The sequence below is a fragment of the Indicator indicator genome, chromosome 4, assembly GCF_027791375.1.
Source record: "Indicator indicator isolate 239-I01 chromosome 4, UM_Iind_1.1, whole genome shotgun sequence".
Classification (NCBI taxonomy): domain Eukaryota; kingdom Metazoa; phylum Chordata; class Aves; order Piciformes; family Indicatoridae; genus Indicator; species Indicator indicator.
Window position 1 is genome coordinate 3,734,485 of NC_072013.1, and position 18,975 is coordinate 3,753,459.

The following is an 18,975-nucleotide window of genomic DNA, read 5'->3' on the forward strand; positions in this document are numbered from 1 at the left end:
TCTTCAACACCTTATGCTTTGAAGTTTTAACTACTATACAAAGACACTCCCAGATAAGGCTGTGGGGAGGACTTATAGAGAATAAACCACCAGTGCAGTTTTTTTTTCCTAAATTTTCATAATGGCAGAGGCAGGACAGCAACCAAGAAGTGATGAGAACCACCAGCTCTTCAATTAGAAATATTATATATTATCACACTCAGAAGTGTTTCTGAAGTTGTATCTACGTATTGAAATCAGAGAAGAGCTTTGAGCATGGGAACAATTGCTAGCAACTTCAAAACTTTACTAGAAGTAACCAGGTAAGTAGCTTCTTTTGCCCTGGTGGAGATATGACACATCATTTACATGCCACAGCTCAAAGCAACTAATGGCTATTGTCAGAAACTGAAGCTCATATCCACAATGTGTCCTAAGCTAAGTGAGTACGAAACAGTCCTATACAATGATTTTCTCAATTTAGTTAGGTCCTAGAGCTCCTAAGCTGAGTGAAATGTAACAGTTTTGAGAATTGTAGGATGTGCATTAGGAGTCCTGCTGGAAGTTATTTGCATATTTGAAATGTAAACCATTACTGACTTGCTCTGGAGTTGTATTTCTTCCACATTAATCAAGATCAGTAGCAAGGACTTAAAAAATGGGGAGGGACATTGGTGTCTGCCTCATTTAGGCATCTAAGAACTTTGTACCTCTTCTCCTCCCCTCCACACCACTTACGGGGATTTGAGACTAGAAATTATAAATCAGAAATCTACTCTCAGTCAGCAGAGAAACACTAAAGTGCAAGTTCAAGCTTTTGGAAAATGCTAAGAACAAAAGCAGGAGGACAAGCAAGGTCAGGCAGATACGTGAGGCAATGAGAGGCAGAACTGTGAAGCAACTGAACACACATCTACACCATGAAGATACACATGGTAACCAGGAAGCTAAAATGGCAGGCTCCAGTGACCCACAACGTGTGAAGAAGCCTTTCAACCCAGGCAACTGCTTCTGTAAAGAAAGAAGCTGGTGTGCAGAACAAATGCAAGTTCTATATCCATAACTTCAAAAATAACTAATGAGTCATTTTTATCACTTTTCATGCTGACTTTAAAACTCATTTTAGCAACTCAAGTCAGGCTAACACCTGGCCGCCTTGTGAAAAAAAGACTTTTCTTCTTACTCACTAAGAGTCTCTTTCCACCTTTTGGCAGAAGTCCAGGGGATTGCAGCTTTTTCAAATACTAGCTTCCAATGTTTCCCTTTTGCAAGGACAATATCCCCATGTCAGTATTTCTCTACTCCAAACTTGATTGCAAGCAGGAGAAATAAAACACATGAGCTCCCAAAACTGCAGCTTCCACATAAAAAGGAAATCACATGGTAGGAAAACAAGGAAAGCAGATTTACTAATTATTTTAAGTGACATGATCATATAATTTATATTTCCAGGGCTTTAGTCATCAATAACCAAACAAACGTGGAAGTAGGCAGACCCCTGCAACTTGCAAAAATCTTCATGACACAGCAGACTATGAACAAGGAATGACCACAGACAAGATGATACAGGCTCAGCTGTACTGTGGTTTTTTTGGTTGTTTTTTTTTTTTTTTTTTTTCCTTTAGTATGGTTACTCTGGAGATATGACATCTGCAGGTTTCTAAAGCTCCTTCTAAAGTCATGGCAAAGCCACAGGACTCAGTAAACAGTGGGGAAGATGTAAACTGCAGAGGACTATACAAAGCCTTAGGTGATTTCAGGAAAACCTTTTTTTGAGGTTAACTTGGAAAGGAGAAGAAAGTACCTGGAGAGACAGTGATGCACTCTAACTTCATTTCAGGTTTTCATATGCCAAACACTTGCCAAAGGTCTGGGAAAAGCCAAGCAAAGTATGCCTGGTGTCTATGGGAACACAGCACCATCTCGTGGAGTGAAGGGAAGTATAAAAGGCCAGGAATAAGTGTTCGAGCACTTCAGACATCTGCAGTTTGGCTTTTTGACAGCCTGCTCTTGTAGCAGGTTAACAAACCTCCCTATCAAATTTGTGTTTTGTAAAAAAAAGTTCACTGCAGATCTATAAAGAACAAATGAACAACAACTCCCTATTTTTATCTCTCAAACTCATCACTGTTAACATAAACACTGGGGGCCTTTTCATAAATAGAGTGTGGGCAGACAACCATCTGTACTGAATGCTATTTGCCAGCAGGCCTAGCGCAGCTGTGAGCATCCTTTTCTTGCAAGACTGACTCTCCTGTGCTTAAGGTGAACAAAGAAAACAAGTCTCCAAATAGTAAACTTGGCAGGACTATATACCTATACTTTCATCTGTTCAATACCAGAAAAGAAAAAAGCCCTTTTCCGTTTAGAAGAAAGAGTTGGAAGAAACTCAGAACAGCAGCTATTCCACTCTTTCAAGTATTTGTGCCCAAATATGGAGGTATGCTTATGGAGCAAATTAAGTTACCCAACCAGTTCACATCTTATTGGTCATAAATAAGAATTACCAGTGAAAGTATGAACCCCTGTTTAGTTTCTGCTTCATTGTTGGAACTCTGTTAGAAATTCATCTCTGCAACAGAAAGCATTCAAGTGTCCTGGCTTCTAAAGGAAGTAGACAAATGCAGGGTTCTCTGTGAAGGAGGATGCAGTTTATCTTTCTGCTCCACCCCAAGTATTATGCTACACCAAGCTTCACTTTAGCAAATACTTCCAAGTTTCTTCTTATTTCTTCCAGGTCTCCAGGTTGAAATTTATTTTAAATTGGAAGCATTATGATATACTGTCTCTGCATTTTGACTAACTCCTATAATGAGTTTAGTACAGATCTCTCAAGTCTGATATTTGGGCTAAGTGTGTTCTCTGGTGTGCCTACATTAAGCTTAAATTACTTGATCTATCAATCTTCCATGCACACGAGCCATCACTATCACTACCACAGCCAAGTGGGAAACACTTTGAGGATGCTCCCCTCAAGACAAAGCACAAATTCATGTTCAGCAGGATGAGGTAAGGGACTTAAGCCTCCAGCCTTTTACAAGTGGGACAAACGCAGAGTAAATTCACCACTGTTAACAAGTGCAAAAAAAACAGAGAAAAAAGGCTAATTTTTTTTTTTTTAAACTTCCAGTACAAACACTTCACTCCTATGATTTATATTTAAACAATGGGAAGCATAGACAGTTCTGCCTGATCTCAGTCCTCAACGTTCAAATAACTATAACAATATGAATTCTCAGAATATTCTCCATGCTGAAACACTACCTACTGCAGTATCATGTGAAGAAATCAAGTCTAAGCCTAAACTTAAGCATGTGGGATTAACATGGTTTCCTACCTAGTCTAACATACCATGTAAATATGTGCAAATCAGACAGGTATTTCAGGCATCCATGTATGGCAGCTCATCTACCACATATAGATATGCTGCACAACTGACAGTACTGTTAAGAGATCAAAATCATGCTCCACTGGGTAACTTTGCATGTTTTCTGAGTCAAATATTATGTTCATTGAACTCAAGATATTTATCAATATCTCTCACACAGTCCCTCGATCAGATTTTTCTTTTCAAGCAGCTGAAATACCTACAACCATTTGCCAGCAGTCAGATTCACAGTCACTGCTGCTGAGACCTTCTGCTGATTAACACAGAGCAAGGGCTTGAAATCCAGGTCTGCTCCATTCATTCTGCACTGCTAACACAACCAATCCTGTGTTACAACAGCAAGCAGAAAAATGAGTCCTTGCTGATGTCAGCAGTAGCGCTGCCTTCTGTAACGTGCAGTTGGCTAGGATCCATAAATTAATCCCTGGTGCACAGGCATTTCTCATGACAGTCTGCATTTCTAAGTGAAAGACATCTGATTGCTGAAGTCTCCAGCAGTCAAAAGAAGTAACAATATTAGCCCTCTCTTCAGCAATTCATGGTCTTCAATTATGGGAATATCTGTGACAGATGAACTATTAAAGACACAGATGCTTCTAAGGGACCTGCAAACTATATGATGGATGGCATGTAATATTGCTATCTATCTTTATCATTTGCCTGAGATCAGCAGGGCAGAAATGTAACAGACAGAAGGTCATTTAGTGCAATCTGAAAAGGGAGGGAAAAAAAAAAAAGAAAATAAAAGAATTATGACAGATAGTTATGGGAAGACAGCAAACCTGACACCATTTTTGCTGTGGCCAGACATTGCAATCAGGTTTCAGACCAGAGACAAGGAAGAAAAGCACTCTCACCACACTTCTTTCGAAATTCACATGCCAGACTCTCTCTGGAAGAAAAATGCACTTATATTTGGTGGTGTATTATTAAAGCCAAACTCTAGTTAAGATGTTAAGACATTCCGGTCTAGAGATCAGTTATAATGTCTGAGACAGTTACTCAATGGACACAAGCGCAACCACTCTCAGGTTAAGGCTAGAGGCATTTGAACAAAAGTACACTAACAAAGACCAGACAACTCTGCTTTCCTAGGGAAGGAGTAATTTTCTACTTATCATCCCCCCTCACTCAAAATCACCCTCTTAGGCAACCTGCTGGCAAAAGAAACCTGAAAGGCATCTCCCAGGCCAACGAGGTCATCACAAGCCCACGTGGATCATCTCCAACAAAATGGTCTGGGAAAAGCTTCAGGTAGTCACAGCATGGTGACTGACTACATCATAAATCTCTATGCCAAGGAGGATAAACTAACTTAGGTCAACACTTCAAAACTAAGATTACTTTTCTTTCTCACGTTTTTAAGCTCTCTGCTAATTTTCAACATGAATTCATTGTTTTACAGCAGCAAATAAACACTGGATTTTGTTTTGAAAATAAGAAAATCAACTACATCTCACTTGTCTATTCCTTCATTTTTTGCTGTTCAGATTTTCACTGAAATATGCAATATTTTGCTTACCATGAACATGCTGTTTTTGCAGACTAAACTACCATATAAGAAAAGTGTTCCCCAGTCCTGTATGTACCCAAGAGTTTGAAATGAACTAACATTCACAGATTTGGAAGCCTTCTTCTTCTGGACTAACTGGATTAGTTAATTGGGGTTTTCAGTTAACAACCCCCAGTAAAATTAATGTAATTTGATTATTCTTGGGTTTTTTTTAATTGAAAAGACTTTTCCTTTCACGATCAGGGAAACATCTTTGTAGCCCAAATTCTGTAAGGACAGAAAAAGAGAACTGAAGTCCCAGGCTCTAGACCCAGTGTTTGTGCAGGTCTCAGATATCAGCATACAGTGAAACACTTGCACAAAAATAATCAAACCTACCAAAAAATGGTCCCTCTCACAAATCTTGTTTCATAGGCACCCAAGCAGCCAGTTTCAATCTGGCCCATGGGAATCATTATTAAGATAACTGTAATTAAGGTTTTGCATCTAATTCCCAATGTCCCACAGCTGAGGTTATCATACCAGCTCCTCTGTAACAAGACTGTAGTGTAATAAAGATACATCCCTATATACAGGTGAATTCCACTGGATATCAATAGGTAGCCTTATTCCAATGACGGGTGATAATTAGTACATTAAGCAGCTTGGATAGTGAACAAGAATCTCCTTCAGGACCTCTGCCTAACCCTGCCTTTGTTTTTCTGTTAATAATTTCCATTGAAAAAAAAAATAAAACACGGTAACTGTTCAAGATATCTCTCTCCCTACCCATTCTGGTCCCTTATGTAGCCCCACACTTGAAGAAGGCTCAAAAGCCAGCAAGAAGGAAAAACAAAATAAAAATCTACCACTGCCTGCATCACTGTGCATGTTGGCATTCTCTCAGCTACCTGCACCTTGTAAATATTTTATGACGTTCATTTGTCCACATTAATAACTGTAACCTTACACAGAGCTTTCAGTCTAAGGTAGAAGCTATCTAACTCAGCTGGGTACTGCAAAGATGGGAGATGACACAAAACTCACTGAAATGGACTAAGGATTCTTGCAAAACAGAGTTCCTGTACAGGACATTAGGTCTAACATGGGAATCACATTTTCATAATCCACAATGTGGTTATGACAGATTCCACACAAAAAAGGCACCTGTGCTTTCAGCTGGATGGTGACTGGAGTATCCTGTTGCAGGTCAACATTGATGGCTGCAATTCTAATAGGCTTTTGGAAGGTTCTTTCCCTCACTGTAGAAGTAGAGGTACCATCTGCATATCATGAGGCACCCAAAGCACTTTACCTCATGCTGATGAAATGTAGCTAGTGTGGGATTAATCTAGAATATTTAGGCAACACAAACGAGGATAAAACCTTCACAGCATTATGTAAACAAACAAACAAAAAAAACCCACCCCAACCCCCCCCCCCCCCCAACAACAATAAAATCACTTAAAACAATGGTCCTCAAGCTCAGGGTGACTTTTGCTTGCAAAAATCAACACTATGTTGATAACTATTATAAGTTTTCACATTTATTGCTTCTTAAAATATGAACATGTGCAGGATATTACAAAGAAAAAGCTACACTTTAATTACAAATCCTTGTTACACTTGAGAATTTAGAACACTTATTTTATTAACATAAATTTAGGGGAAAGACATGCTTAGAGATCATCAGCAGCAGCTGGATCTTGGGGTGACAGCACAAACACAGACTCCTGGTTTTCCATACTATATTCCTGTTACTGCAGTCAAATTACATCAGTATCTTTCAAGAGGTCACACCTTGAGTGTGCCATGTCTGAAGGAAGAGTTTCAGAAACCATCTCTTTCAAGGTGCAAAATACCCAGGACCCAGTACCACTCATTCAGCTACATATAACATTAAAAGTAATAATTACTATGACTACCAAAAAGAATCAAGTGCAAAAAAAAAAAAAATACTGCCAACGAAAGCAGAGATCACAAGGAACAGAATTATGGCAAGAGCTTTCTGTGACATGTTTATGAAAAAAGTATAGCCGCTGAGGAGTGCCAGGAAGAGAGTTAAGTAACTACTTGAACTGCTCAAAGGTTGATAACAGAAGCTGTAATCACCACCACCTGTAAAAAGTCTTTCTCCTTCCATCCTATTGAAGTCTGTAGCATAGCTGGACCATACCTCAATGTGCTGACAGCAGCCAGATGTGCACAGATATCAGTGACTGATTACAGCTCTCATCCTAAATGTTCCTTCTGCCAAGCTGTTGAAGCAATCGCAATTAAATTACTCACTGGAGACCTAGCTGCATTTTGGGGATCACAAAAGGATAAAGTTGGCTAGCTTTCACAATTGGGAAACAGAAGAAAAGACACACTCTTCTGTTAGGGCACCTTGAGAAGTTGAAAGGTGTAGAAGAAGCAATCCCAAAAAGCACCTGTCACTCTTTCAAATCCAAAATAGGGACAGCCAAATTCCTCCCTATAATGCTTGACAACGCTACCTCTTGTGGATGACTCCAACAGGGAATACAACGGGGCAAACAAGTTCTTGATATGCAACCTGATCTGATGTTTTACAGTTGGTACTCAAGGGAGGGGAAATACATTTCAGTAAACAGAAAAGCAACAAGCTTCTTAAGCAACTCGGGTGTTAAGGCAATTACATAGTCGGTTATTACTAATCATCAGAAAAATTAATGATGCCTTAATAAACGGCACTAGATCCTTGCCCTAAAGATGTTGCAGTCCTTGGAGTTGCAGTGCAGATAAAAGCAAACTAGTAAGAAGGGTAAAAATAGGAATCACAAACCAAATTACAATGATACAACTTACACCAAGTACTAAAGTACACAGTTCCACTTCCCTACTTATTTATCCCAAATACTTAGAAGGTTAGGTCATTTAGAGACAGAGGGCAGCAAAGGTTTAGGGTAGGGACTGAATATGAGCCATCAGCCAGAAAACACTATAGTAGAAGAGCATGTATGTATGTATGACTGGAAAAGATGTAAGGCATGTAAAAGGTATGTAAAAGAGCACTGTGTAAGGAAGGGCAAAGTGTGAGGGAAGCCAGAAGCAGGCAGGGTGCCTGACCTGCTGTAATGAAGTATGATTCACTCAAGATAAATCAGAGGTGACTCTTGCTTTGTGTAGGCTGGATGTCTGTGTAGTATCAAAGGCAAATCCCTAAGCGTGCTGATATTTAAACTGCTGACTGGTTTAGCCATGCATGAGTAATGAAGTCTATGCAGATTTATTTTCTGTGTACAAGCAACCTCTTGCTCTCTAACTCAGTAAGTGATCAACTGGGCACATTAGAAATAAATGGGTGATAATTAAACATGACCAATGAAGAAGGTTTCTGTAGGTAAACCAAGTTGAGCATGCTGGCATTCACATTAGGGAAGGTCACGAAGTCTGGCAAAAACTGGCCCAGATGGTGAAAAACAAAAAATATGGAGAGAGGGGGTAGGGTCCATCTCCCTACTAGTGGTCTGAATCCTGCCATGGAGAAAGCTGTAACTGCTCAGTGGCACAGACAAAACAAGTGTGGAGTGCAAACAGCTCTTGAACACATCAGAATAAAGGCACCATCATAATGTAACAGTTAGTTTGCCCTGGTAGCAGTCTCTACTAATAAATACTGTGCCACACCATTTAAAAAGGCACAAGGGAAGCTGGTTCTGTCCTTTTGCAACTTAATCTACAGACTATGCTCCAGAAGCATCAATCCACTAAGGTACTTGTTCACTTACTTGGGCAGGGGAGGTGTGTGGAGGAAGGACATTAGTATCTGCTCTGACATGCCTGGCGTCTCACCTACAACACACTTCATGTAGCGGAATGGCCAGATTTGGTCTTCCTCATTCAAACCAAAATGCTCTATATGGTCTGAAGTATTGGTCTTAGATTTGTTCTGCTAATTTTTATACTTTTCATTTTATGCAAAGAAAAAAAGAAGATTTTGGCTAGTGAGTAAGCCTTACTCACTATGATTACAAAACTGAAGATACCAAAAGTTCTTCCTGCGAGAGTGTTAAACCAATGAACAAAAGAGCAAAATCATCATGGTTCTATTTCCTTCTAACCCTTCCCTCCTCCAAATGTGATTTACAAAAAGAGAGCAAAAGCTTACGGTTTATGCATCACATGGAATAACTTACTGAGCTAAAAGAACAAGATCCCAGTACATCACCTCTCCCTTGGACAAAAATCAAGAACTACTTGATGAAACAATCACATTAGAAGGTTAGAGGATTGCTTTGTTTATCAACATGATCTTTGAAAAGCATACAGACTGAAATCATAGAATGGTTCAGGTTGGTAGGGACCTTAAAGATCATCCAGTTCTAGCCATACTGCCATTGGCAAGGACACCTTCCACTAGACCAGGTGGCTCAAGGCCTCATCCAGCCTGGCCTTGAACTGTGCCAGGGAGGAGCCATCTACAACCTCCCTGGGTAACCTGTTATAGTGTCTCACCACCCTTACTGTTAAGAATTTCTTTCTAATATCCAATCTAAATTTATCCTCCTCAAGCTTCAAGCCATGCTCTCTCATCCTATCACAACAAGCCCTTGTAAAAATTCCCTGCCCAGCATTCTTGTAGGCCCCCCTGCAGGCACTGGAAGGCTGCTAGAAGGTCTCCCTGGAGCCCCAACTCTCATAGCCTGTCTCCATCTGGGAAGATACACATTCAAGAAGACAGACAAACACAAGCTGCATTTTCTTTTTACCAATCAAATGGAAAACTTTTTTCTTTAAACCATGTGGATATTACAACCCAGAGTTTATAAATAAATAAATAACCCCCCTAAAAAGCAAATCAATACTTAGCAGACAGACTTAACAACTGTTTCAACAACAACAAAAGAGCTGTTTGAAAAGCTGCTTTATACTCTGCTTGCACTAGTCGTTGCTGCAGGTTATTGATCTTTTACAGACAAACAGCCTCCATTAAATACATACTTGGATTAGCCTGGCAATTTCTCCTGGGAAGCTTGACCTTTGGGGTTACTCATCTGCATGAGGCACTGAGTAACAAGCAGTGTTTTTTATGATCTCGTTTGACACACATATATCTATTCCCATTAGCTAGACTGTCAAAGCCTATTTTTTATTCATTCTCTCTGTGCAGAAAAGAAAATGCCATTGTTTGATCAGACAGACAAGAACACGAGTAAGTTAAAGAAGCTATAAAGCTGTTCATAGGACAACAGTTTAAAGACATGTTGTACCTTGGATAACTTTGTCTTTAACTACTGTGTTTTCATGGTGAAGAACAGTAAAAGGATGGAGTTCATCCCAGAGGCAAGATGAATCATTAACGTTGTGGGTCAGCTTTTAATTCTGATACCTTATCTGCCCAGAGTTACACATTTGAACAGTCTAAGCAACAGCTTGGCATGTCAAGGTTGTTTATAATCCTAAGCATAAATTGCAATACATTAATGTTGATTTCCTACATCTTAGAGCAAGAAATGAATTCTGAAAATAGGCTGAAAGCCCAGATTTATTGAATGTGAAGCTGGACTGATTAAAACAACTCTAAATATTGAGGAACGGAAAAACACTTCAAAAAAATGAACCGATCTTAAATTGAAAAGAGCATGGAAAGAGCTTATCCCAAATAGTTCCACTGCTTCTATTTCCATCGTTCTTTAGAGGTGTTAGTACTATCTAGTATGGAGGGTAGACCTTTAAATTTACTTTTGTACAACAGACCTTCCAAAATCAATTTGAGAGCAGAAGGCATCTGTGTTTTGATGTTGTTGGCTTTGCTTTTTAACACTGGCAGAAGAAGTGATACAACTCAAACTGAAATATATGAAAACTGAATTTATGCCTCCATATTGTAGAGCAATTTCTTCTTCTGAGGAATCTTGATCCCTACCACGTAAAGGACATCTAAACCAGACATACACAAAAACATCTAAAATTGAGGTTGTATCATCATTTCCAATAGGAACTTAAATCCTTCCCTTGCTACATGATACCAGCTACAAAAGTGACTACAGATATATAAGATGCATCTCTGCCACTTGCACTTCTCATTCACTTTTCAGAAACAGCAGTTACAAGCCAGCTGCATCTGAACTTGGAAGTTTAATGGCCAAATCCTGGCAAAAAAAAAAAAAAACTGAAGATCAAAAACATATTGGTACACCAAACATTCTTGAGTATTGTTAAAAGTGAACAACTTTGCAAAGTTGGCATTAAGAAATACAAATCACATTTACAATAGTTAGAGGATGATTTAAAGGGATCATCAAGAATAATTTATCTCAAAGACACTGAAATATCCTGCACCAAACACATGAAATGCAAATTTTCCAGTGTGGACATTTGAGTTAATTAACAGAAACTGAAAGGCAAAACATACTTGGAAAGTCTTCCTTTTTCTACCATTTCAATTGTGTAAATCTAGATCTGTTCTATTGACTTCAATATTGCATATTTATTATCAGTGAGAGAACACAATTTTCTTAGAAAACAGAAACACCCATCTACTAAATTAATAGAATTAGACTCCTGTGGAAACAACGACAACAAAAAAACCTGCTATCAAAGGTCCTGATCTATTCTTAAAAAAAAATAACAAGGCTTCAGGTTGCACAGAGGTTACCTTCCCTGCCATTACTTGCACTAAAACCCAGTTTAAAGAACATTTAATAAAATTAACGTACAAGTGCCTGTATGATTAGACTTGGGCATAATAGCAACCATATCTAACATATAGGAACAGCAAGGAAGCCTCCCTCTCCACAATTTACAACACTTCATAACTTCATCAGCAAACACAGAATAGAACTATGTCTTCTGTCCTGATACACGGCAAAGGCTTTAAAAACCAAACCAACCCAACCAACCAATACCCTAAAAAACTCCCCACCAAACAAACAAAAAACCCACAAAAAGATGTTTTACGTACTTTTTGAAGATCCTGGTTGAAGTCTCACTGTGTTCCAGGATGAGTTCACATGACTTACCTTTCTGGACCATTTTGAAACCCATATCTTCCTGTGAGCATTTCTAAATTACCTAATTGCTAAATTAGGCCTGACACCAAGTGGCTGACTACTACATGGCCCACATCATCCTCATTCATATTAAATCCCCATCTCTGCTCTGCATGGTGTCCAGCTGCCAGCTCTAAAAAGCAGCAAGGAATCCCCAATTACAGACGCAGGAACTTGGCTTCCTGACACTTCAGAGACTAAGTCATCAGTAATGGCACAACAAGGGCCCCGTGACATTCTGGAGCTGTTAAGCCCAGCACATTAGGAACAAACTAATCTTTCAAGAAATTTCCTGGATATGTACTTAAATAGAGCTCAACAGGATTCAAAGTAGCATTTCTTTGACACAACAGGTTTATAACGTGCTACGCTTAGCAATTCTAAATCAAATGACTGAACAAGTAGTGCGAGAGTGGGAAACTTGGTGTCCAGTTGACAAAAGCAAACCATATAGCAAAAATAAAAAATGCAAAAAATCAAAGCAAATACTTGTGAACTCAATATGAATTGTTTCTTCTGAACCCAAAAGAGGCATTCTTGATTTCAAAACAACCCAAAACCAGATGTGGCATGATAGCCTATGTCTCTGTGTCTGCAGTATCCTTCTTACCCAACCCCAGTGAAAATATGAATGCTGCCACACCTTTCCAATATTCATTTGCAGAAATTATGCTGGGAGAAAGGGAAACCCACAGGTAACATCACATTTTAGGAGAGACTCAGAAAAGCAGGCTTTTAAGCCTTTAGCAGAAACAGACTGCCACTACAAGTTAAACAGCTTGTTGTACAAGCCATCAATTCAGCCGCATCCCAAACTTCCAGGGGAAGGGTTGCAGTTATGACAGCACTGTGGTACCAAGATTGCATGAACATTGCCTGTACCACTGATAAAATCTACTTCAAATACACTTAATCAAAAGCAGCAGCTTCTGAGATGCAGATGATCAGAGTGTACTATGAATGCCTTTCCTGGTTTTAAGATTTACACACAGAGTGAACCACATTATTGAAGCCTACTGTTGTGCTTACTGCAGCACTCCATGTGCTACTTTGTTCCCTGCCTCAGGGTGGCAATTGTGCCCTTATACAGAGGTGGGAAGAGAGTACAGCCGAAACGATCTGCCCCTCTAGGCAGGAGCAAAGGTGAGCAATGCTTTGTTCAATTATTTTAAACAGAGGTCTTAATAGTAATTGACCAAGAACATCCCATGTTTTGAGATAAAACAAATCAACATGGCAAGAAGCACAATGTTCTTGTTGCAGTATGTTTAACTGACCACCTGGTTGTAACTGAACATTCTAGCAAACAGTATCCCATTTTTCATCTTAGCGTGCAGTTAGTAATTCAGTAGAAGACAATCTACAACACTGATCAGCAGTTTTACATGGATTCCATATCTTTGTCATCAAGGTTTGAACGAAAAACTCAAAGCATAATTCAGTACACAAAACCTAGCCATTTTGTACCTGTGCAAATATTACACATACTATGTAAAAGTCACTTCTGGTTTCTCTAAACAGGGAATTCCATTAGCATCAATATTATAATTGGCCTGGCTGAGTTAGCCTTTAAAACAAGAAAAAACAAAACAAACCGAAAAATCTCGAACATGTATGAAATTGCAAATTTTCATTTTAAAGTTGTATTTCAATTGAAAGTAAAACTAGTAATTTGTTCTCTGTGATTCCATCCATCAGAACTCAGAGCTCACCAATCCAAAGGAAAAGCCTACTTACGGTCATTGCACTGGCTCCCAGAATATGAAGTCATGGAGCAATCACAGGTGAAGCCTTCCCATTGCTGGTTACAGATGCCTTGATTTGCACAAGAATCTTCCTGACAAGTAGTGCTTGGTCCTGGAGAAGGGATGACAAGAAAAGAGTACAACAAAGCTGAGAGAATAGTTTTAGTCAGGCCCACAAAAGCTCTAGTTCATTATTACCATTAATATCAGGATCCTCATGCAAAACCAGAAAAAGCACTAACCAAACCATTCTTGGACATGCAAGAAACTGAGGTAAAAGAACACAAAGACAACTGGACATTTCACAACAAAACAGTAAACTAACATCGAGCAAGGAGAAAAAGTGAACAGCAACATATTCCCTCTTAGGCAGGCCCAACTCATGTTCAGTGCTAGCTAAAAGAAATTTACTGTAAAGTATGGTGAGATGCAAGGATGGCAAACACTTCCAGGTTGTCATACTTCTCTGGAAGTTTGCTGTCCTTGTAGAAACGAAGGCTAAGAAATGGGCCCATGAACAATGCTTCATCCAACCCAAAAAACCCTGATATATGGATTCAAACTGAAGTTTTACAGCCTCATCTGGCTACAACTTTGCTTTACAGGTTAAGAAAAAAAAGAAAAAAGACTCTGACCAGTCCTATTACAGAGGTTCTTCTGGAAACATACCAACAAAGTCCTCAGAGGGCCGTGATATTAGTCCATGCCACTTCTCTACTCTGACTGGTTTCTGCAGCCTTTGGGGAACCAGAGAAGGAAGAAGGCACTACTAATAGAACAGCCTTTCATTTTTCTGTGATTTAAAGATAACACTTGCTATCCTAGTCAAGATAGACCTTGGAAAGACACAACCCAAGCAACAGGCAAGACTGTGATCTTCAGATCAGAGAGACTCTGAATGACATCTAGTAGGTCATCCACAAGGACGTAGCTAGATTGTGAATCACCTCAGAGTAGATGTGAAGCTTCAAGTCATAGATTATAAGAACTTGAGATGAGCAGTTACTTCCTGGGAATAATCTTCAGCATTCTAGACAAAGGTATGCTGCTCCTATTGTGCAGGGCTTCAAATAAAAATGTATAACTATAGCTGATATAGCTCACTATTCTATACCCTGCACTTGTTGAAGAAGAAGAAACAAAAGAAATTGAGTAGATAACAGGGGATCAACTGGCTGGGCTGCCTGACATCAGTTTGTTAATCACTTTTAATCCAGGGCAATAGTATAAGGATAAAACAACAACAGCTCTACCTATCCCAGCATCTTCCAGCACAGTCTTTGTTAGTAACAGCAATTCCATTAGTCTTCATCCCTAGTTCTTCATCACACCAGCATCACTATCTTGTACTTCGTAGATGAAACAGGACACACCAAAGTGAAGACAGCATGTTCAAGTGTTTTAACCCAGAATGAAGCCCCTCAACCTCTATCTGACACCACCCACAGAAGTATGACTGAATCCTCTAGTTATACAGCACCACTGATATTTAGATTGCACATCTGAGCACTTCCACATTTAAGAGTCTTTGTAGAACCCACATCTAACTGGAAGCTTCATGTCATACCATGATCCTCCCAACAGTTCAAAAACCAAGCCAAAAGCTCTAGAAAGAACCATAAGTGTGGATAACAAAAGCATATTAAAAAATCCTGAAAAAAAAAATCACCTATTAAAAAGAGGTGGCAGAGACAGCCACAGAAAGAAAACTCTGTGTTAGCGTACTGAAAGTCGAGTGGCATTTTCCAACAATTTTCTCCTTTCCTCTGCATCTTCTTGCCACTCACCTGACTCCTATTTGTGACTACACAAATCCCAGTGGTCTCAGTGGCACAGTGTGAAGTTAACAGATCACTTCCAGGATTACAATGGTGTTGACAAACTGCAAAGTGTGGGCTGGCAGGCACGTGTGTATATACGCCTCCCTCCTGCCTTTACATTTATAAAGGAAATGCTTATAACTACATAGATAATACATATCAGGCTGAGGTCTGATACTTGCTTCAGACTTACTCTGGACCAGCACAAGCAACAACATTTAATAATTTGAAATAGAATATTAGTTGTCATTTTGCCTAAAATGTCTCAGTTATCTGAGGATAAGCAATAAGGAACTTGCATCTCTCCTGTACCTCCCTATCCCATTATCTACCCTGAAACTAAATATGAATGCAAATACTCATAGAGATATAAATAAGCAAGTTACATATTTTTTTAAAATAAGAACAGAAAGCAATTGTGACTCTATGCAAAAGACCATTATGTAGAAGCAAAGTAGAAGAGCATTTTTAATGACAGTTTCTCCTCTCTTCCTACATTCTGAGAACACTTCAGTCAGTAACTAGACTTGACAATAGGCATATCCTTTTGTCTAGGTGTCATAAAAGACAGCAGCAGTACTCTAGTCAAGGAACAAGACATCAGGAGGGCCAATACATGTGGTGTGAGGTGCTTGTAATAAGAGAGTCCAGCAAGCCAAAAGACTTGAATTCATAACCAATGTTGTGTGTTCTGAATTGTATTTTACAGAAACCAACTGTGAAGATGGAAACAGTACTTTCAAAGCAGCCAGAGGAAAAAAGTAAAGAAACACAACGATGATAAATGCTGAAAGCCTGACGCTATCACAAGAATGCTTGAAGCCTGATCTGCCATCTTCAGAGTCAGTTGTGACGCACAGCATCGATGCTGGGTATTATGCTTCATCTCACTCCTTAGTACTATGGCCATTTGCATGGTAAAAGGATCTTTGTCTCTGAGAGTTTATCTACTCCTGCTGCTTACAGTCTGTGCCCGATGTCATAATCCTCCATCTGTGGCAACAGAATTTTGTTCAGAGCAACTAACAGGGATGTCACAGGGGATTAGGATTTTGGATTAGGGAGCAAAGCAGCAGAAGCAGAGGAAGGCTTATAAAACATGAATATTGTGTTACCATGCATATGCCCTTTAGTGCTAACGAACAGGGAAAAAGAAGACAATAAATTACTTACATACATATATAGAGGAAATGGTTCTAATCTACCAGTGCCATCAGGTTTCAGATCTATTTTAAATTTTATTCCATTGCCAAAATTTATGGTAGAGTATTTAAAAACATGGCAAAGCAGAGTTCGTCAACAATTTCCATTTCATCTGGATTTCTTTAGCTCTAATTTTTACTGGAACAGCTTAGTATCTGAGGACCTGCAGGATGTGAGATCTTGTTGAGTATCCCTCCCTGGGAGCAAGTTCAGTGTTACACTTTTCGTCCAAGTCACCTAGCCAGGTGTATTCTGCTTGGAAAAATTACTTTGTTTCCCTAAATCTTTGTTGCAATTTCAGCTGTATGGCGGGTTTCTCTTTGTTCTGAAACTGAAAAAAAATTAAAATTGAATTCTACTGCTGTGCATTGCTGAAACTGCCATGTTTAATCCCACAGGTGAGCACCTCTTGCAGGCAAGAAAAGTCATTCCTGCTGTGTCATTTGCAAGTTCTTTGCAGAGGAAGAAACTTTAGAAATAAAAGACAGCATTGTGCTTATCATTCCTCCGAGTTACATGAGAAATTGGTTTCTTTGTATAACAGCTGCAGGATTATAACAGCTGCCTTGTGCTTTGATCAAAGCTAGCAATAAGTATTAAACTAAGCAAACCATTCTTGGTCTTGCACATAACACCTTCCTTCACACATTGCAAATCCACTTCTATTGAAAGGAGTCTACCATTTGTGTTAACATTATTTGGTCAGTAAGATGAAGATCTGCAACAGGCAAGGTTCAATGGCACTGTGAGCCCATTTTCACTCTTCATCTCCCTAAACGTTCCCATCTTTTTTCCCTGTACTATCAAAGAGGTTACAAAAAGATAAGAAAGTAACATGCACAAGACATCTTTACTCTCTTTGCAGAATAAAGTGCTGCTTCTGTTCTATAGTTCCTAAACTGCAAACGCCATTGAGCACTCAAATATCTCCACCACTACTGGTATGACAGGTAATTTATACCCATGATAAGTCTATATTTCACTTCTGTCAGCATTCCTCTTTCATAAGCAGCAATAGACTTTTTTTTTTTTTTTTTTTAATTCAATGTGCAGGCCCAGTATAGCTCAGAGGTCTTGCAAAACCATATACACTAAGCAGAATATAAACTTGTCCAGGACTTTCAGCACAGGATAAGGAGGAAATTAAACTAATCCATCAAAATTTTCAAATTGTAGAATAATTTGTGAAAAATATCTCTTCTGACTAAAACGTGAGAAAAAAATTAGTCTGAATCTCATGAGCTTCCACAAGACCAAATGCAAGGTCCTGCATCTGGGTCAGGGCAATCCCAAGCACTGATATAGGCTGGGCAGCGACTGGTTTGAGAGCAGCCCTCAAGAAAAGGACTTGGGGGTGCTGGTGGATGAGAAGCTCAACATGAGCTACCAGTGTGTACTTGCAGCCCAGAAAGCAAATCACATCCTGGGCTGCATCAAGAGAAGCATGGCCAGCAGGTTGAGGGAGGTGATTCTCCCCCTCTACTCCGCTCTGGCAAGATCCCACCTGGAGTACTGCATCCAGTTCTGGAGCCCCTACTACAGGAAAGATGTGGACATGCTGGAATGTTCCAGAGAAGGGCCACCAGGATGATCAGAGGAATGGAGCAGCTCTCCTATGAGGACAGACTGAAAGAGTTGGGGCTGTTCAGTTTGGAGAAGAGAAGGCTCTGAGGAAACCTTTTTGTGGCCTTCCAGTATCTGAAGGGGGCCTACAAGAAAGCTGGGGAGGGACTTTTTAGGGTGTCAGGTAGTGATAGGACTAGGGGGAAAGGAAAAAAAAAAATAGAAATGGGTAGATTCAGATTGGATGATAGGAAGAAACTCTTTGCCATGAGGGTGGTGAGACATTGGAACAGGTTGCCCAGGGAGGTAGTAGAAGCCTCATTCCTGGAGATTTTTTAAGGCCAAGGTGGATGTGGCTCTGAGTAACCTGATCTAGTGGGAGGTGTCCCTGACCATGGCAGGGGGGTTGGAACTAGGTGATCTTTGAGATCCCTTCCAACCCTAACAATTCTATGATTCTATGAAACTATCACTTCAATGGAAGGACTACATCTTATATGCTCTTACTGTCAAATACTGATGGTGACATGTTGACATCTACTTTGCACAAATATAAAACACTGAAGTATAGTCAATGTTCAGTTCCTGATTCAGAAAAGTTAAATCCTGTATTTTGAGTCACAGGTGGTAGAAAATATGAATATCAGAGCTTAACTTCAACAAACCAGAATCAAAAAGCAAGGATTTTTCAAGGACTGCAATGCCAGCTCTTCAAGAACTCTCACTTCCAGATTCTGTTAAGAACTCTTCATCTCATTCATTGCCTAAC

General features: G+C 39.5%; 1 protein-coding gene across 3 annotated transcripts in view; it reads right to left on the reverse strand.

The window, feature by feature from the left end:
* Positions 1-18,975, reverse strand: part of NRXN3 (neurexin 3) — a 909,976-nt gene that overhangs the window by 497,907 nt on the left and 393,094 nt on the right. For all 3 annotated transcript variants that reach the window (XM_054400548.1, XM_054400546.1, XM_054400549.1), the window contains one exon: positions 13,613-13,732. In XM_054400548.1, the coding sequence (XP_054256523.1) occupies positions 13,613-13,732 (120 nt within the window). The remainder of the gene's footprint in view (positions 1-13,612; positions 13,733-18,975) is intronic.